We start from the raw sequence: 20,675 nt of genomic DNA, 5'->3' as shown, positions 1-20,675 counted from the left end.
CCTCGCTGCAGGCTTAACCAGGTCACAAGTCCCTCCGCCACCTGAGCTGGAGTCTGGAGTCTGGTGACCAGCATAGGATGTTCTAAGAGGGAGAGGGAGCCAGGGAATCATGCAGGGACTATGCAAGGATTGCCTCTGGATCCACTCACCTGAAGGACTTGTTACGGATGGCTGAATGAAACCACTCAGAGTTAAGAACAGAATTGGGAAAGTAAACCCTCTGCCCCAAATTGCCCTAAGAGGTACCCCAAACCAACAGAGATGTTTATTTTTATTTATTTATTTTTAAAGATTGTATTTATTCATTCATGAGAGACAGAGAGACACAGGCAGAGACACAGGCAGAGGGAGAAGCAGGCCACCTGTGGGGAGCCTGATGCAGGACTCGATCCCAGGACCCTGGGATCACGACCTGAGCCGAAGGTAGATGCTCAACCACTGAGCCACCCAGGTGTCCTGAAATGTTTATTTTTAAGAAAAAATTTAGGTGAGAATTTGGATTAGTCTCCCATTAGGTTAGGCTCTCCTTTAGGATGGAAAATTGAATGCTAATTTATATTAATAAATTAGTTCTCAAATGGGATGCTTCATGGAACTATTAAAAAATGCAGATGCACAAAAAAAATGCAGATGCGCAGGCTTTTGTGAGCCTGCTAAGTCAGAAGAGGCCGGGTATACTATTTCTCTTCAGGGCTAGCCTCTCAGCTACATTTTCCCAAACCCACAAAGCATCCCACTTTCCCAGTTTAAGTGAAGGCAATGCCCTTGCCTTTGTGCTTCAGCAGAAAACTGTTATTTTACAACTCTGCATTGTAGATAATTGATAGCAATGCAAAAGAAAAAAAGTTTTGCCTACAGAGATGCAAATTCTATTTTGTCTGGTAAAGGTTCAAGTGATTTTCCCTTTCCTCCTTGCAAGCAATCAGTTTTGCCTCCTTCGTATGCTCATTTATCATTCCTGATCTACACTGGGTATGTTCTTCAGATTTTTTTTGAATCTGTTGTAACACCTGCCTGATTCCCTCAGTGATGACTGAGTTACATAAAATGTTTAGCATGTGTCCATTTTATATCTGAATGAGAACTGTGATCTTACCTTTTTGGGACATTTCTTGTTAACACACCAATGGCGAGTACTTTCTTTTTCTGTTCTTTGGCCGTCTGCTCATGGTGCTCTTCTTTGCTTTGGTTGAACAATCAAGAAGTTTCCTCAGAAAAGGGCTCCCATCCTTGTTACCTTCCACCATGTGCATAATGTCAAGGGTTCTGGGAACACAGTAGATAACCCAAAGGTTTTACACTTCTAACTAAGGCAAAAGAGATGTCAGAGTATTGGTTCCTAATCTGTCTACAAAAACAAGAACATACACTAAACTAAAATTAAATAAACTCATCAGATTTTCATTGGGCTCTCACTCAGTCACCTTACTTACTCTTTTCCTCACTTGTGTGGTTGACTGATTTATCAAAAATTACATGTAGTTGGAAACTGTTATGCAGATGCATATGCAGATGAAACATAAGGCCCCTGTTATCCTTCTCAGAACACAGATTCATCTGTAAGAACTAATGTTATTTATCAAACAATTAGTTACTGAGCAATGCAAATTCTCTGTACAATGAAAATGGCAAAAACATGGGCAGCCCCGGTGGCTCAGTGGTTTAGCGCCTGCCTTTGGACCGGGGTGAGATCCTGGAGACCCAGGATCAAGTCCCATGTCGGGTTCCCTGCATGGAGCCTGCTTCTCCCTCTGCCTCTCTCTCTCATGAATAAATAAATAAAATTAAAAAAAAAAAACATATCAGTTCAGGGAGTTGACTGGCTAGAGAGACAGACTATACAAATAAATGTAAGTTTTCAAATAAAATGCATGTATTGAACCAAAACTGCAACAAATTTTTCAATTCAAAAAACTTCCCTACTCAGAAAAGGGAGAGGCCAAGATGAGCTGGAGTCAAGGAATGGACACTGGTTATCCTCTGCTAAGTAACAAATCCAATTTCTCCCCCTTCCCAACTTCGAAGCATAAGACAACCATGTTCATGGATCCTTTGGGTCAGGAATTTAGAAACAACCAGTGAAGATGGCTTGTCTCTCCTTCACAACGGAGCAGGAACTGAGCAGGAAAATTCAAAGGCTGGAGGTGATTCAAAGACTAGGAAGGGAATCATTGAGCCTTCATTCAGCAACCCCTGGCAGGTGACATGGGTGATCAGCTGGGACCACAGCTGGGGCTAACAGCCACAACACCCACACGTAGCTTTTTCATGTAGCCTAGGATTCCTCACATTACTGTGACTGGGGTCCAAGAGGCAGGATTCTCAGAGAACCAGGAGGAAGCTCCATGGCCTTTTATGACAGGCCCTAGAAGCCATGTTGTCTCTTTTGCCACATTCTATTCAGGGCCAGCTTCACAGGATGTGACCCGCTCAGTCACCTAGGACCCCATGCTTAGAACAGCCCCATCCCTGGTTTAATACTCTGCCTATACCATCTTGAAATTCCTATTAATATTTACACAAAGGGCTCCCCATTTTTATTTTGCACTGGGCCCCACAAATTACATAGCCAGCCCTGAATCTCTTCATCCAGGTAATCACAAAGGCCTGCATAGGCTTATGGGGGGGGGGGGGGCGTCATTAGATACTTTCTTTTTTTTTTTAATATTTTATTTATTTATTCATGAGAGACACACACAGAGAGAGGCAGAGACACAGGCAGAGGGAGAAGCAGGCTCCATGCAGGGAGCCTGACGTGGGACCTGATCCGGGGACTCCAGGATCACACCCTGGGTCGAAGGCAGGCGCCAAACCGCTGAGCCACCCAGGGATTCCCTAGATAGAGACTTTCTGTCTTGATGGAGCAGGGGCAAGGTTCTGGAAGAGTATGTGGGACTAGAGTTGTGACCTTTTTTAGAAAAGGTAAATTTGCCATAAAAGTTTTGTGGAGAAGTTAAGGCACTATGTGGACTTTGGAAAGACTTTGCTCCACAGTCTCCCACAAAGATATATCCAGGTCCAACTCGTTCCACAAAGCATCCAAGGAGAGTAAAAAAGGAATACTTATCTGTCCATCCTTCCACTCAGCAAACCCTTACTGAGCACATAAGGGGGAACATTTACAGGTGACTCTTAGAGACCTCAGTAGACCCGGTGTTCAGAGTGACAGGGTCTGTGAAGGCAGAAGAAAAAGCAAAGGGTGAATCACTGTTAAAAAGAGAGAGAGAGAGAGAGAGAGAGAGAGAGAGAGAGAGGAAACTAGGGGCCGCCGGGTGGCTCAGCGGTTGAGAGTCTTCTGCCTTTGGCTCAGGTGGTGGTCCCAGGGCCCTGGGATCAAGTCCCGCATCAGGATCCCCACAGGGAGCCTGCTTCTCCCTCTGCCTGTGTCTCTGCCCTCCTCTGTGTCTCTCACGAATAAATAAATAAAATCCTTAAACAGAGAGAGAGAGAGAGAGAGAGAGAGAGAGAGAGAGAAAACCCAAATTGGAGTCATCCGCCCCCCTCCCTGGCCTCCAGTAACAGACCAGTAAGAAGTGGATCAAGGTAAAGATACAAAACAAAACAAAAACAAGGGAAAGAAAAAGGTAAGGTGGTAAGGGCATTGGTTTATTTGAAAAGAGGGTTCCAGGGCCCCAGCACTTTGCCACCTCACTAACCATTCCGCGTCCGCTTGTTCGCCAGGTCTCCTACACAGTCACACCTGTCCCAGGCTCAGAACAGGATGCTGCTGGAATAAACACTGGTGGGAGGCCCTAGGATTTGGCCCGCAGTGCTTCTCTAAGATAATGTCGGGCAGGTAGGCCTGGGACCACCCCTCCTGGGGTTCCTCCTCCCTCACTCAGCACTTCTTAATCCTTTTCCAGTTTAGCTCTAAGGGCTCCATTTCCCTGGGGCTCTGCCCGAGGCCTTCCTAGGCATTCTAGTTCCTCCCTCAATAGGCCAGCACCTTTACGACGGCAGAGCACCTAGCCCCACCCCGACCCGCTCCAGACTCCTTCATCCATCCCTTTGCCACCGGACGTCTACACCCGCATGAATCCTAGCCACATCGAATTTAGCACATCCAAAATGAAACTCCCCGCTTTTCCCCCTACCTTCTTCCCTCAGGCTTCCCATTTTGGTAAGCAGTTGCTGCCACCCCTCTCACTCCTCCACATACTTTACGTTCTTCCTCCAAACCACAACTCGGATCCACTCACTTCTCACCAGCAACTGAGTCACTATCTCCCCTCACTCAGTTGCTCTGGTAACTTCTTAATTTTATCTCTTGCTTCTAAGCTTGGCTCCTTATCATTCAGCCTCTGCACAAAAGCCAGACTGGTCTTTTAAAACCGTAAATCAGGGACACCTGGGTGGCTCAGTGGTTGTGTCTGCCTTTGGCACAGGTCGTCATCCTGGGGTCCTGGGATTGAGTCCTGCATGGGGCTGCCCCTGGGGAGCCTGCTTCTCCCTCTGCCTGTGTCTCTGTGTGTCTCATGAGTAAATAAAATCTTTAAAAAATAAAAATACAGAAATAAAACCATAAATCAGGGGCACCTGTGTGGCTCAGTGCATTAAGTGTCTGACTGTTGATTTCTGCTTAGGTCATGATCTCGTGGTCATGAGATAGAGCACCTTCGAGCTCCATGCTGGGTGCGAAGCCTGCTTAGGATTGTCACTCTCGGGCAGCCCGGGTGGCTCCGCGGTTTGGCGCCGCCTTCAGCCCAGGGTGTGATCCTGGAGTCCCCGGATCGAGTCCCACGTCAGGCTCCCTGCATGGAGCCTGCTTCTACCTGTCTCTCTCTCGCTCTCTCTCTGTGAATAAACAAATAAAATCTTAAAAAAAAAAAAAGATAATCTCTCCCTCTCCCCTTCTCTAAAAAAAAAATAATTTTTAAAAAAGTGAATCAGAGCAGTCACTCTCTTGCTCGAAATCCTTGTGTTTTCCCCTTACTTACTGAATGAAAATGTGGACTCTTCACTGTGGAGACCCTATACTACCTGCCTGCTCTCACCTCTCAGCCTCATCCTATTCCCCACTCGCTCCCCTGGAACCTTGTTTCAGCTCTCTGCGTTACTCAGCTTCTCTTTCTGGAACATTCTCTCAGCCATCCCCACGGCTGCCTTCCGGGACTCAACTCAAAGACCCCTTCTCAGATCTGCAGAAAGAAACCTGCCTTCCTCGTTAACTTCTAGACAGTCTCTTCCCTTAGGGCCTTCTCTCTTTTCCCACACATGCTAAGAGGGAAGCTCCTTGCAGCCGCTAGAGGCCGCCACTGTGTCCCCAGGGCCTGCTGGGTGGGCGCTCGCGTATTCTGGTCTAAAGGATTAGTTAACAGGCGGTAGTTGTGTACGCTTTCAAATATCCTTACTTGGCAAAAAGGAAAAGCCGCGTGTTCTGTGTAGTCGTTTTAAAAGTCTAACACTGGGCAGCCCCGGTGGCGCAGCGGTTTAGCGCCGCCTGCGGCCCAGGGCGTGATCCTGGAGTCCCGGGATCGAATCCCACGTCGGGCTCCCAGCATGGAGCCTGCTTCTCCCTCTGCCTGCGTCTCTGCCTCTCTCTCTCTGTGTCTCTATGAATAAATAAAAAATCTTTTAAAAAAATTTAAAAAAAGTCTAACACTGTTGTAGTAGATGAACTGGCCTCAAGCCCCCTGGACGACACAGTTAGAAGGATGGCGGGGGGGTGGGGGGACCGGGGAGGGAGAGCGAGAGCGAGGTAGAGGAGGAAAGAAGAGACGGCTGGGAGGCGGGGCGCAGAGAACTGAGCGAGGGAGTGGGTGGGCACGCTCCGGGGACGCACACGCCCGTCCAGGGCCGTCCCTATGCCGCCCACCTTTCGGGGTCACCGAGAGGACGCGCCAGGGAAGACGAGGCGCGGCGGGCGGACGGGTGGCGGCGCCCCTCGGCGCGGAGAAGCGAACCAGTCCCCGGCCCCGGCGCGCCCCCTGCCGGCGCGCACGCCCAGGTGAGCGCCTCCGAGCCCGCCGCGCCGCTCGCACGCGTGCGCGCAGGTGAGCGCCCCGCCCCGCCCCGCCCCGGCCCGCCCCGCCCCGGCCCGCCCCGGCCCTGGCCACCTGCCCGGGAAAGCTGCGGTGGGTGGTTGCCCTCGGGTGGTTGCCCTCGGGTCGCTCCGGGGCGCGGACGCGGAAGCGCGCCATGGGAGATACGCCGGGGGCTCGCGAGCCCCGGGCCCGGCCGAAAGAGCGGGACCCGGAGCGGCAGCCCCGCCCGGACCGAGACCGTCACCCCGAGCGCCAGCGGGACAGACCCGGCGACCGGCGCCGGGAGAGGAACGGGGCCGAGCGCGGGGACGGGCACCGGGGCGGGGGCAGGGACCGGCACGCTCGCCAGGACGGCGGCCGCGGAGCGGGGGAGAAGGCCCGCCGGAGCCGGGCGCGGGACGCCCCCCGGAGGCCCGCCTGCGCCGCAGCCCCGCCCCCCTGGCCCGCGCCCTGGGAGACCCCGCAGCCGCCGCCCCCGAGGAAGGAGCGCTCGGGGCCCCGCGGCCCGGCAAGGTGAGGTGGGGTGAGGGGCGCCCCGCGGCCTGGGCACCAGGAGGCCTGGGCTGAGGCCCCCTGCGCTGCCCCGGCGCCCCCGGCCCGCGGCCTAGGAAGTCAGCGCCGCTCCTCCTTGTTGCACTTGGAGGTGGCCTGGAGGGAGAGGGAGGGAAGGCCGTACGATGCCCCCGCTTCTCGATCCGAACCCGATTAACAAAGTAGAAACCACGGCTTTTAGCAGTGGCCGTGCGGGGGACCTGGTAAGGAGGAAGAGAACCTCGGGACGGGAGAGGGAGGGGTGGAAGGAGGTTAGGTAGGTGGGGATAACCTGAGGCTCCTCCCTGACCTCCCCACGCCCCGCCCCGACGTGGCCCTAGGACTGCCCGGGGGCTTCAGACCCTTGCCCTGGGCTCCAAAACCAGCCTCCCAAAGTCCTGCCAGGGCCTGATAAAGTCAGCCCAATGAGGGGTTAATAATAACCAGGTGTACCCTCTTCTAGGGGCAGCTGGGAGAAACGACATTAACCAAAGAACTAAATCTCCCTAGAACTCTCCACTGAAGGACAGAGATTCCCCCACCTTTGTCGGAGAAGTGTCTCTGGGCAGCCTCATTCAAACCCCAAGATTGTTTCAGATCCCACTCCTCTGAACGAACAAACTGCCATCTCTATCTTGTAGAGCACAGAACTCCCTTAGGGCCTTGCGAGGTGAATGCATCAGCTGTTCTGGAAGACTCAGCGTAGGGATGGAAGGGAAGAGAGGAGGCAGTCCTCGGCTCCACACTCCCTTGGAAAGTCGGTCTTTTTTCCATCAAGCATTGCATCCAACTCCGCAGATGTTACTGAATGCCCAGGTTATGTGCCAGGCCAGTAAGGAGACAGGTACTGGAGTGATGACTGCCTTCTGGCTTTTGACACCTGCCCTCTTCTTTAAGGAAGAGTCAGGCTCCTATCTGCTGTAGGGATTTGGAGGCTTAAGCTCAGTCTCTTTCCATGTTGTGTCCACACAGCGGGAAAGCTGTTATCCTGAGTTTATGTTACGTTATCTAAAACCAACTAGCCAGACTTTGACAAAGGTTGTGCCCAGATACAGCCACAGGCACTACCTGTTGTTCATCCCTCACCGAAGCCACATTGCATTAGTAGCTCCAGAGCTACCTTTTGAATTTCCTTATAAACCAGGGTCCTAATCCCCCAGCCCCAAGGTGAGTGAAGGGAATGCTTTTGCTTTTTTGGCTCATAGCCAGTTGGTTTGAAACCAAAGGACAATTTATCTCCACCTTTCTTCCACACAATAAGCTTTTATTTAATGAGCAGGATGGAGGGGCTAGGGCTCCATTACTTAATGGGTGAGATCTACTGACAGGGTCCACACTCTGGTAGGAGGCTGACAGGTAAACGTGCCACTGCAGGGGAAACAGATTTGGAGAGAACAGATCCCCTGCCTGAGATCTGGAAGATTTCCTGGAGGATATTGACTTCAAAGCTGAGTTCTGGAAAAGGAGTAAGAATGGGAAGATCAGGAGAGGAAATGAAAGGAGTTCCAAGCAGAGAAAGAGCTTCAGTGACCTAGAGCATGGGAGTGTAGGTCATCTTTTGGGGGGAGGGGGGAGCAGTTCTCTATGACTGGATCTGTGAATGTCAAGTTGTGAGTGACGAGAGATGAGCCAGGGCCTCCTGTGTTGTGCTAAAAGTTTGGACTTTATCCAAGGCCACGAGAGTTTAAGGATTTCAAATCCAAGAGATCCATAATGAGAATACTGGAAGGATCCTTGGAGCCCAGCAGATAGAATACAGCCCCCACCACTGCATCCCAGACAAAGCTCAGGGTATGCTGGACAAAGAGGAGGAAGGAAGGAAAGTGCTAGCACCAGCAGAGGAAGAGGGAGAGAGAGGAAGACATCCAAAGCTGTCTGTGTTGCCCATATGCCTGGAGAGTTATTGTGGATTCAGCCCTTTCCAAAGTAACAAGAGAAGGAAGAGAATGTCAGCCTGGGCATCAGAGCCTTGTGAACATAAACTAGCTTTATTTTATTTATTTATTTATTTATTTCATAAACTAGCTTTAAAGAAGGCCTGGTCCATGCCGAACCGAAAAGTTAGGCTCACAAAGGTGGGTCCCTGGTTACCTGGTTAGATAGCTCCTGCAGGCGGACAACCCAGCATCCAACCAGTGCTCAGAATTATAAGCACAGTGGCTTAGCAGTGTTGGGCCCCGTGTTTAGATGCCCTCTGGGGCCACTAAACCAGAGAATTCTCTGGAATACAAAATGCTGCGGCAAATTTTGTTTCTGTTCTGCATGTTTCTTTCTTTCTTTTTTTTTTTAAGATTTTATTTATTTATTCATGATAGAGAGAGAGAGAGAGAGGCAGAAACACAGGCAGAGGGAGAAGCAGGCTCCATGCCGGGAGCCCGGCGCGGGACTTGATCCAGGGACCCCAGGATCGTGCCCTGGGCCCAAGGCAGGCGCCATACCGCTGAGCCACCCAGGGATCCCTGCACATTTCTTTAATGTCTGGGCGCAGCATGAAATGTTCAGTGTTCCAATACTGAACAAGCTATTGAATTTGCAACCCGTAATGGCCGTGTGTGTTTTTGGTTATAGTGAACCCACTTCAGGGAGATACCTGCCCTCGAACCCCAGGTCTGGACTAGAGGAAGTGGAATATTACCAGTCAGAGGCTGAAGGACTCCTGGAATGCCATAAATGCAGATACCTGTGCACTGGGAGAGGTGAGCCATTTGGGAAGCATTTTGACATTTTACTGTTTGCTGATGGTTCTGGAAAGAGTCTGAGCTGGTGAAGCAAAAATTCAAGCAGACTTCACTTTTGGGTTCTAACGTTTCTTTTTTTTTTTTAAGATTTTTTTTTTTTTTTTTTTTTTTTTATTCATGAGAGACACACACAGAGAGAGAGAGGCAGAGACACAGGCAGAGGGAGAAGCAGGCTCCATTCAGAGAGCCCGATGCGGGACTCGATCCCGGGACCCCAGGATCATGCCCCGAGCCGAAGGCAGGCACTAAACTGTTCAGCCACCCAGGGATCCCCCTCATTTTTCTTTCTAAAACAACAGGAGGTTCTCATTTAAAAAAAAAAAAAAAGGAATATCTGAAAGGTACAGCTAGATTTCCAGTGCTTCTTTTCAAATGTGCCCTGGGGGCTGAGGGCTGGGGGTCTGGTGAGGCAAGGAGCCATGTGAAGGCTTCAGATTCAGGTGGAACTGCAGGTAGAACCAGCTTTGAGCTGCCAGCTGTGGGAGGGCTGAGTTAGAGATGGAAAGCCACCGGGAGGGGCAGCCTGGTAGCAGTTCATGCCACAGATGTCTTAAAATTTGTTGACTGACTGAGATCCATAGTAAGAAATATATTTTACGTTAAGACCAAGTTCATACACATACGCACGTAAGACGGTACTTTAACATTATTATATGCCAAGTATATGGGTAATTTCTACCCTGTTTCTTTTTTAAAAAATTTTTTTTAATTTTTATTTATTTATGATAGTCACAGAGAGAGAAAGAGAGAGAGGCAGAGACACAGGCAGAGGGAGAAGCAGGCTCCATGCACCAGGAGCCCGATGTGGGATTCGATCCCGGGTCTCCAGGATCGCGCCCTGGGCCAAAGGCAGGCGCCAAACCGCTGCGCCACCCAGGGATCCCTCTACCCTGTTTCATTGAGAACAAACAAAAACAAAAAAACAGTTATTAGAATGTGCACAGTTCGCAAAAACACATAAATAATATCATGTGTTAATTCCAAACATGGTACCCTGAGTTCCCATCCAAGCACAAGTCCTGGCCTTGCCAGCAAAGAAGAAAATCTGGTTTGCCAGGGTGAGCCCTTGTGGCTCACATGACTTGGTGAGAAATTTTTCTAGGCTGCATATGACTAAGGGGGAAAACCTTTCAGCCTAAGGGAGAGAAATCAAGGAACTTGTACCTGTAAATCTATTGTAGGATGATTCCAATGGTGCATATAATTATGGGATTTTGTGGACCTTCCGTTAAAGAGCTCTAGGCAATCCAGATACCAGAATCTGCACTCTAATTTATACTTATTGGTACAACTTAATTGCTTCTAATTTGCTCAATAATTCCTGAAGCTCAGAGAGGTATAGTAAGCTATACCACACAGCTATTTAGAAGAGCTGGAATTAAAACTTAGAGCCTAACTCTAAAGCCTGAAATGGTTTACTTGCTTGACTTTTTTTTTTCTCTTGATAATAAAAATAATAGGAATAAGCTAGAGGCTGGTTAACAGATTTCTCAGTAGAAATATGTTTTCCTCTGTGTTTATTTTACCAAGAAGCGAGGGAGGCACTTGAGACTCCTGACTAAAACACACTTTGATTTAGCTTTGACTGCTTCTGGCTATTTGGCTTTGGGCCTACAGGTTGTTTCTGAGTCAAGATAGTGAAAGGCTGGTTTAGCAGTCAGAAGCTAACCATTGAAGGCTTACAGAGGACTCTGGATGTTCAGAGACCCACATTAGGACACAATACTTGGTGTTGTGTTGAGAGAAACAGTCACTGAACACCAGGAACTTGTCTCCAGCAGGAAATGCATGCCTGGGTAAAGGTCACCCAAAGATTTTCAGCCCTCTTAGAGCAGATCTTTTGTGACTCTTTTTTCCTTATCGGTGAAATCATGTCCTCTTCCAACAAACTGGTGGAAGCAGGAGGCAGCCTATGGCCCTCCCTGACTTCCTAGGGAGACCCTGAAGTTTGGGCAGTGAGCCATACTTTTGGAAGTTCAGTGAAATAGGACACTGGTACTTATGAGCAAGTCTCCTCAGATACTAAAATCTTTAGGGGTTGAGGCTAATGATCAGATTAAAAGTATGTACAACTGTCCACGTGTGCATATCAGATCCACAAGGAATCCTGTGCGTGTACAAGTTGTGCTCATTTATTATTTGGAGGGATGGGTGAGGAGTTGCAGGTTCCTTGGGAAGAAGGTGCATTTCCTGCTCCCCTCCTTGGCTCCCTGATTTGGTTGGAACAGTTTCTTTTTCACCTTTGTTCTTTCCTTTTCCCTTTCGACTGATAGTGTTCAAACCATGATGTTTGCGTTCAGATTGTGGCCTGAATTGCACATCTCCCCCAGCCCTGCTTATTCTTTCCTAGTTTTATTAAAGTTAAAACAGGAACAAGGGGTTGTAGCAGCTCTGCCTTCCCCACACTGTATTAAAAAATATATATATTTGTCCCCATACAACAAGACATTGGGAAAACTCTAAGTATCCTTTATCTTGGAATTATTTAAATTCATTGTGGTGTTACTATACTTCCTTTAAAGATATGAAGGATATTTATATTTGCTGAGATAGAAATGTTCATACTATATTCTTTTTTTTTAATCACTTAGTTTTTTGGTTTCTTTTTTTTTTTTTTAAGATTTTATTGATTTATTTGACAGCACAAGCAGTGGGAGCAGCAGGCCAAGGAAGAAAGAAAAGTAGGCTCCCCCGCTGAGCAGGGAACCCAACGTGGGGCGATCCCAGGGATCATAACCTGAACCAAAGGCACGTCACTTAACTGACTGAGCCACCTAGGTGCCCCCATACTATATTCCTTAGTGAAAAAATAGATTATGTAATAGTAGATAGGGTAGGACCATATTCTTCACCTACAAGCAAATAACAGCAAAAATTATGCATATATGACAGAAGTCCAGAAGAAAAATAATGGTCACAGCAGTTATATTTTTAATTGGTTGGATTTTAGGTAATTGTTACATTATATACTTTTGTCTGTATTTTTTTTTCAATCAATATATATACCACTTTTATAATTACAGAAAGCAATAATGCTCTCTGCATTTTGGGGAAAAATCGAAGAGTGTATAGACAATACTTGAGAGCATATCATTCCGATTGGAGAATGTGTAGATGTAGCACAGCTTCATATGTAGACCAACTGGACAGAGGCACAAAATCTGGTTCTCTAAACATCAGGAAGCTGCTAACAGTCTACTCCAAGTCAGCTGACCTCCTAGAACTGTTCAGAGCATATACAATTTCCAGCTCAGAAGCACCCAGCTTTATAGAGTCCTGAGAAAAGCCACACACAAAAGAGTATGTAACTGTATGATTCCATTTACATGAAATTCTAGAAAGGCTAACCTAATTCCTAATGGCAGAAAGCAGATCAGTGATTGTCCGAGCAGGAGGGTAAGGGATTGACCACAAAAAGTCTCTTGGGAACTTTCTGGGCAGAAGAGCATGTTCTGTATCTTGACTCATTGTGTGGCTGGTATATTTGTCAAAACTCAACAAGCTGCACACGTAACGGTCCTTTTGTTCCATAGCAGTTATATCTCGAAGTTGCTTTTAAGGAAAGCAGCCAGCTTTGGTGCAAAAGCTGCAGCACTGTCCTCATCCAAGACAAAGAAGCCGAGGGTCCCCAAGAGAATCTAGCCCTGTGAAAGCATCACAGCCCAGATTTGCTCTTTGGGGAAACTAAAAGAAAACAAGTTAAATTTTAAGCAGACCTACTTAGTTGAAATCTAAGAACAATGAAACCAATTTCATTTAATTCAGGAAGCCCTGTGTGTTTAATTAACTTAATCTTTCCTGTTTCTGATGTATGTCAATCATGGTTAACAATTTGTTGTCCCTTCCATGCTTTTTTCCAACTTCACTGTATACTTTAAGCTCTGTGTCATTTCCTTCAAACTTGGAGAAGTTTCCTCTTTCAAATCGAAGAAAGCCACAAAAGAGGAAGTCACCCTTTCTTAAGTCTTTTTGGCAGGGAAGGCCTGGGGCGAGGATGTGCCTGCCTTCCAAGTAGGGTGCCTTTCTTTCTGGGTGGTAACTGGCCGATCCCTCCCACCGCCTCCCTGGCCCGCAGCAGGGCAGGTGCTCTTTTGAGGGTCACTCTTCTTAGCCAAGTCCCCGCGACATCCTTTCCAGAGCCTTCGGGGAGGGTTCCCCGCTGCATCTCAGGCCTCCCGGGGCGGAATAGAGGGCCTGCGAGCTCCCGCGGGGAAGCTGAGCACCCCGGCCGCGACTCCGGGGACCCAGGGGACCCCTGAAAGTGGTAACGCGCCCTTCTTTTGCAGCCTGCTGCCAGATGCTGGAGGCGCTCCTGAGCTTGTTGATCCTGGCCTGCAGCTCTGTGTCTTACGGCTCCACAGGGGGCTACACGGGCCTCCCCAGCCTGGGGGGCATTTACTACTACCAGTTCGGAGGGGCTTACAGTGGCTTCGATGGCGCGGCCGGGGAGAGAGCGCAGCAGCTGGACGTCCAGTTCTACCAGCTGAAGCTGCCCACCGTCACCACGGCCATGGCCTGCGGCGGGGCCCTCATGGCCTTCTGCTGCCTCCTCGTGCTCCTGGGCGTGCTGCGGGTGCCGTGGCACTGCCCCCTGTGGCTGGTGGCCGAAGGCCTGCTGGACGTGCTCATTGCCGCGGCCCACGTCCCCGCTCTGTACTTCTACTTCCAGCGCCTCTCGGCCGCCTACGCCTCCCCCGTGTGTAAAGAGAGGGAGGCGCTGTACCAAAGCAAAGGCTACAGCGGCTTCAGCTGCAGTCTCCACGGGGGGGACATAGGAGCTGGAATCTTTGCTGCCCTGAGCACTGCGGTCTTTGCCGTGGGGGCCGTGCTGGCCATCAGGGGTTACCGAAAAGTCAGGAAGCTGAAGGAGAAGCCTGCAGAGATGTTGGAGTTTTAGGCTTTTTAGACCGTCCTGCCCCGTGGGAGTGGTGGAAATTACTCTCAGGGAGTGCTTTGTGGCGGGACTTGCCAGCACGTGCAGTGACGGGCCAACCTGGCATCCTGGGTGAAGCTCTGGGTTACACGGGGCAGGATTCTCTGGTGGAGCCGGCCCTGGTTCTAGAGCCCTCTGTTGGTGAGCGATGAAGCAAAATGATTGAAACAAAGCAAAACCAGAGGTCAAGGCGTGGGCTGCAGCAAAAGGCCCCTGTGATGAACTCGAGGGAGAGAACCAAGCGCATCTGAAGAACTTTATCTTCAAAGTCCATGAAAAGCCATATACCCAGGAGACAACATTCCAACTTGAACTTTTCTAAACACAGCTGTCTCAAGCAGATGAGCTCCAGAGTTTTTCCACACTGAGGCCTCCCATCCTTCACCTCCTTACTGCTCTGGATGCAGGGTGTAGGGAGGCTGGGAGACTCTGCCTGTACGTTGGAGGTAGGCGTGGGCCAAGCAAAGAGGAATCAGATTAATTCACTGGGTTGCAAAAAGCTATTCTAACAAGCCCCTCACAGTGGCTTTGAAAACTCAGTAAGTGTTTTGTACCTCTTGTAAATGTACCATTGTATGAAGAATTAAACCCGACATCTGGAATTCAGGATCCATCCATTATAAAAGAATGAAAAATCTTTCCCAACAGAAGAATGCTACTTTTGGCCAGACAACTTCACGGGCCAAATTGCATGTTAAATTATGACTTCTGGAACATTACAATATATTCTTGGTACAAGTGAATATGTTCTTTGCTTTACAAGAATCTTCTCTTTACTTCTCTTTACTAACACTCTACCCTTAAATACAGGCAACTTGTCACATTTAAAACGTGAATTCCATTTCGGTCTAGAGAATGAAATAAATGCTTGTATATGATTAGGCAATTTTTTAAAGAATCCTTAAGAAAGTGTGAAGAGCATTTGTTTCCAAAGAGGAGATTTTATTTTTCATTTTAGCATAGCTTGACTGCATGTTTCAGTTTTATTTTATTTTTTATTTTTTTATATTTTATTTTATTTTTTTTTATTTTATTTATTTTTTGATAGTCACAGAGAGAGAGGCAGAGACACAGGCAGAGGGAGAAGCAGGCTCCATGCACCGGGAGCCCAACGTGGGATTCGATCCTGGGTCTCCAGGATCGCGCCCCGGGCCAAAGGCAGGCGCCAAACCGCTGCGCCACCCAGGGATCCCTTTTTTTATATTTTAAAAGATTTTATTTATTTATTCATGAGAGACACAGAGAGAGAGGCAGAGACATAGGCAGAGAGAGAAGCAGGCTCCCTGTGGGGATCCTGACATGGGACTCGATCCCGGGACTCCAGGATTATGCCCTGGGCTAAAGGCAGGTGCTCAACTGCTGAACCACCCTGGCATCCCTATTAACTATTTATTTTAATATTTTATTTCTTTATTCATGAGAGACACAGAGAGAGAGGCAGAGACGTAGCCAGAGAGAGAAGCAGGCTCCCTCTGGGGAGCCCAGGTTGTGGGACTCCATCCCAGGACCCCCGGATCACGTCCTGAGCCAAAGGCAGATGCTCAACCACTGAGCCACCCGGGTGCACCTCAGTGTTATTTTAGATAAATAAGAACATTGATTTATTCCCCTCTTTTTTCATATTTACAAAGGCAGAAGTAGATGTATAAGCAGAGTATTACATGATCAGCCACAGAACCAGCCTCACCCAGAAAGATCCCATTTATAACAAAAATCTCATGTTTGCTCATATCTGTTCTGGCCTCCACTTCCCTCTATAGAACCCTCTGCTCCCTTTCTGGACACTTGTCCCATCCCGCCATCGAGATAAACTGCCAGCGCTAGCAGTCACCCTTGTTCTCTTCTGAGAGCTGTGAATCTTTCCGCATTAACAGCAAGGGCGGAAATACGTGAGCCTGTTTGTGGTTAGTAGCGAAGCCAGGTAGTGTGCTGATCTTTAGTGGCCGTATTCCTTCCACCGACCCAAGAGCACTGGACCCGGCGACAGACCATTAATCCTCTCAACTGTTGTAGCTAGTGGGGTAGTTGACGACATCTAGATTTATTTCATTTCAGCCTAGTGGATACGCATGGATCATGACTCTACTGTTTTGGCAAAATCTGTCCCAGAAGGAAGACAAACGTTCAGCTTTCCCCATCTTGTAGTAGGACAGTATTCCCATCTCCCTTTGAGGGTGAGACGTTAACATGTTTGCAGAAGGAAAACCTAGGCAGGGACGCCTGGGGTGGCTCAGGGGTTGAGCGTCTGCTTTTGGCTCAGGTGGTGATCCCAGGGTCCTGGGATCAAGTCCCACATCAGGCTTCCTGCATGGAGCCTGCTTCTCCCTCTGCCTGTGTCTCTGCCTTGCTCTCCGTGTTTCTCATGAATAAATAAATAAAATCTTAAAAAAAAAAAAAAACACAACCAAACCAAAAAACCCAAAGTAGAGAAAGATATTGGATGTAGGGGTTAACTACTCCCCCTGAATTCAAGTGATGTTTGGGCCAAGTCGTCGGCTCTGCTATGGGGAACAAGTGGCCTGTCACACTGCCTGGGTAGAGAGTGGGCACTTCTGATGTTATTTTCTGATTTAGCTTAGAGGAATGTAGCTCCTCAACTGTCAGGGCCTTTGGATGCTGTGTCCCGTGGACCTCCTAGGAATTTGTGTGGGCCCAGCAGGAGTTAGAATCAGCAACCTAGGAGCTGGTGCCCCTAAGTACGTTAGAGAGCTGGATTTAGCTGCCCAGTTTTTAAATGTTGAGGTACTCCTTAGGGTATTAGGCTTCCTGATTTCTGGGAAACCACACTCCTCATTTGTCCCATTTCTTAAATCTCCCCCTAAGCCCCTTCCATTGTACAAAGGTTACATAGTAGCATCACCATCCACTTGTATTAACGTTTTATGATTTTCCAAGTATTTGCATGTACTTACTTTCATTGGGGCCGCAACCCAGCCCCTCGGGATAAGACAGGCAGCCACTACCTTCATTTGCCAGGTGAAGTGTGTAGACCCTCGAGTCCGTGATGGAGGCAAGATCACCGGCAGTGAACCGTTGGGGACGTGAACCTGGTGTTCCCCCTCTAGGGTCATATGCTTTTCTTTTCTCATCTCTGAATCCTGGAGAATGACAGGAGACGGAGACATTCTAACAGAAGTATACCTAAGCCAAGGCCAGGGCCTCTGTCAGTGATGAATGAAAGCTGACCTTGGACAAGAAGATACTCAATCTCCATTCACCTGTTGGTTCCTTAAACTAATCAGAAGCCCCCAAGTGAACAGCCCGCATGCCCATCAGTTGCATAGACTGGTCCATCCACATAGTGGCATTGGAGCCCACGTAACGAAGTCGGTGGACAGTGTAGGAGCTGATCTGAAAACATCTCCAGGAACAGTAAATGAACAAGACTCGGAGCAGTGCCTGTGGTATGCTTCCTGGTGAAAAACGCAGGGAAGGGGAGATGAAATGCAGATTTGAGTGTGCTTTTATTTGCATAAAGGAACACTGGAAAGTTACTTTAGGAAGTAATGAAAGCGGGTGGGGGCAGAGAACAGGATGGACAGGGACAGGAATGATTTTTCTCAGTTCATTCCTTTTTTATGTCATTTTTTTTAGTTTTTAAAAACTTGAAAATTTGAAATAATTTTAGATTCACAAAATGTTACAAAACTAGCACAGAGATCTTGAGTATCCTCCACCCAGTTTTTCCACAGAGCTCACAGCTTGCATAACTATGGTGCGGTACCACCAGCAGGGCATTGACCATCCATAGAGCTTTAGGTTTCACCAGTTTTACATGCATTCATGTCATCACCATGATCAGCTGTCCCATCGTCAGGCATGGCTAGGGCTCCCCCCTTATAGTCACCTGCAACCCCTCCCCGCTTAGCCCCATTCACCGACAACCATGGATCTGTGCTCTATCTCCATAATTTTGTCATTTTGAGACTGTTACGTAAATGGAATCATACAGCGTATAACCTTTGAGACCGGCTTTTTTTCTGCTCGTCACAATTCCCTTGAGATCCATCGAAGTTGTATGTATCCATAGCTCCTTCCGTTTTACTACAGGGTAGAGTTTTCCATGGTATGACTATACCTGTTTAACCAGTCGCCTACTGAAGGACATTTGGGTTTCTGATACTAGGCTATTACAAATAAAGCCACTGTGGGCTTTCATGTACATGGTTTTGTGTAGACTTTTTTTTGTTTGTTTCTTTAGGATAAATACCCCAGGAGTCCAGTTGCAGGGTCACAGGGTAAGCTTATGTTCAGGTTTTGAAGAAACTGACAAAGTTTTTTTCACAGTGTCATTTTGTTTTTCAAACATGAATATTAAAAATAAAAAACTGGGGTTCCTGGGGCACCTGGATGGCAGTGGTTGAGCATCTGCCTTTGGCTCAGGTTGTGATCCCGGGTCCTGGGATCGAGTCCCATATCGGCCTCCCCTAGGGAGCCTTTTTCTCCCTTTGCCTACATTTATGCCTCTCTCCCTGTACCTCTCATGAATAAATAAAATCTTAAAAAAAAAAAAACCCACAAACAAAAACCCCTGGAGTGCCTGGCTGGCTTGGTTGGAAGGGTATACAACTCTTGATTTCAGGGTCGTGAGTTCAAGCTCTACATTGGGCATGGAGCCTACTTATAAATTAATTAATTTGTTTAAAAAACAGAAACCAAGGATGTTAATGTTGAATCAGACCATGTCCTTAAAATCAGGGCACCGGTGGTACTTCTGTGGTCTGACCTAGTTTTTCTGGGTGAGTGATGTCAGTGTTAAATCCCGCATCTCTCTCCTCCTAGGTGTGGTACAGATAGTGGAGGTGATACTGAATGGGATGGTTCTCATGTGTGTCGTGGCCTCCTACTTTGTCCTTGCTGGATTCAGCGCCAGCTTCACCAGTGGTGGCGGCTTTGGAAACTACTACTCCCCATTTGAGGGCACGGAGCTGGAGCAGGTTCGGCAGCTGGACCAGCAGTATACGGTCCTCCGGGCACCTCTGATTTATGGTGGTGTGGCTGTGTCTCTGGGGCTGGGTGTCCTCACTATGGGTGTTTTACTCCAAGGAGCCAAAAGCCTAACCAAACTGTGGGGGAAGTGGCTCCTCCTGGAGGCCGCCTTCAGCTTCCTGGCGGCTCTGAGCTACGGCGCAGGCATTGGCATTTACCTCCACGTAGCCTTGCAGATCAATTCCACCGACACTTGCAGAGCACGAGCGAGGCTCTATGCCCGCAAGGGTCTCACCTGGATGAACTGCGAGCTGGCAGGCACGGACGGAGCAGCAGCCACCTTTGCCTGTCTCCTGGTGATCATGTATGGGGCCAGCGTGGTGCTGGCGCTGCGGAGCCACCGGGAGCAGCAGCGCCGCAAGGAGGGCCAGGCGCAGCCCCGAGAGTACCATGACGGCCCGAAGTACCTGTGGTGAGGAACACTCTGAGACCTTCTGGAGCCCAACTGGCAACCCACCTCCCTTGTTTCTCTCCAAAAGATGTGACCCTTACAATGACACATTAGACAACCGTGGCTTCCGCATCCTTGAGTTTCCATACGTTCCCTTCGGTCCCAGCACGAAGCTAGATGATCACGCCAGTCTTCTATCAAAAAGTCTTTGTTGGCTGAGACCTTGGAAAAAATACCTCCACCTCTGCAGCAAAGAGCAACATCAGAAGCCTGGGGCCGCCCCGTGGTGTGGCTCCCCTGTGGGATGGTAAGATGATAAGGACACAGAACTAAGGAGTCGGGCATTCGGAAAGGGAGGCTGCACGTCAGGGGTAGGCAGGCCCCACCGCAGAAATAGCGGGCCTGTCCTAACCACTCAGAGTCACCCAAAGAAACATGCCATTGCTCCCTGGTGTTTGGTCCCAGGGGAATGATTTTAAATCGGTTGTATGACTGACTTCTGAGTAATTACATTCTGACACTCCTAGAAGGAATCTGGCCTGACTGCCTGGCTGCCAGGGAGCCTTCCTCCCTTAGAGACGGGGGCGATGCTTGGAGGTGATGCTTGTCCCATGCATGTTCTCCCTCCCGGGCTCCTGCATCAGGGCAGAGAGAAAATGCGGTTTTGCCAGCATTCCAGGTTCCTTTTTTTGTTGCAAGTCATTCATTTGGATTTCACACTCCAAAAATATGTTTTAATTTCCTTAAATGAGGCTTTCCGAGAGTGAGAAAATTCATGAACTTCTTAAATGCATTATTTAGTTGATTTCAAAATAAGAACAGTTAATTTTACTAGACTAGAAGGACGTATCGGAGGCTTCCTCATTTTTGCCTGCCCTCTAGAGTAGGCAGGGTGTGATCTCTCATGACCCTGGATTGTTTTTGTAATATAACAGATCATTAATGCTGAATAATTCTTTCAATGATTTTAATCTCAAGTTTTATAGCTGTTCGTAGACTTTTACAACTGGTCTCAGATATTCAGTTCACGTCAGACGCACCTCAAAATTCAGATTATCATGAAGTTTTCCCCTAATTGCCCTCTTGCTTTTCGATACCTCATCCTTTTT

The 20,675-nt window shown here is 48.5% G+C and overlaps 1 protein-coding gene across 2 annotated transcripts; it reads left to right on the top strand.

The window, feature by feature from the left end:
- Positions 1-6,051: 6,051 nt before the first annotated feature.
- On the top strand, positions 6,052-19,598 carry MARVELD3 (MARVEL domain containing 3). 2 transcript variants are annotated; one of them, XM_055305316.1, is made up of 3 exons: positions 6,052-6,497; positions 9,084-9,211; positions 18,969-19,598. In XM_055305316.1, the coding sequence occupies exons 1-3, from the start codon at positions 6,139-6,141 to the stop codon at positions 19,589-19,591; spliced, it is 1,110 nt and encodes a 369-aa protein (XP_055161291.1). In that variant the 5' UTR covers positions 6,052-6,138; the 3' UTR covers positions 19,592-19,598. The 2 variants fall into 2 exon arrangements, with proteins under 2 accessions (XP_055161291.1, XP_055161292.1); XM_055305317.1 differs by lacking the exon at positions 18,969-19,598 and adding an exon at positions 13,540-15,187.
- Positions 19,599-20,675: the final 1,077 nt, after the last annotated feature.

This window comes from Nyctereutes procyonoides, unplaced genomic scaffold (genome assembly GCF_905146905.1).
Source record: "Nyctereutes procyonoides isolate TBG_1078 unplaced genomic scaffold, NYPRO_anot_genome, whole genome shotgun sequence".
Classification (NCBI taxonomy): Eukaryota; Metazoa; Chordata; class Mammalia; order Carnivora; family Canidae; genus Nyctereutes; species Nyctereutes procyonoides.
Note: the sequence above shows the minus strand (reverse complement) of the source record. Positions and strands in the feature narration are given on the sequence as shown.

What these genes read in the sequence shown, in the direction of transcription:
- MARVELD3 (XM_055305316.1), top strand. Translation starts at nt 6,139, where the DNA reads ATGGGAGATACGCCGGGGGCTCGCGAGCCCCGGGCCCGGCCGAAAGAG. An exon ending in GGGCCCCGCGGCCCGGCAAG is followed by an intron (nt 6,498 to 9,083) that starts GTGAGGTGGGGT and finishes TTTTGGTTATAG; the next exon opens with TGAACCCACTTCAGGGAGAT. An exon ending in ATACCTGTGCACTGGGAGAG is followed by an intron (nt 9,212 to 18,968) that starts GTGAGCCATTTG and finishes CTCTCCTCCTAG; the next exon opens with GTGTGGTACAGATAGTGGAG.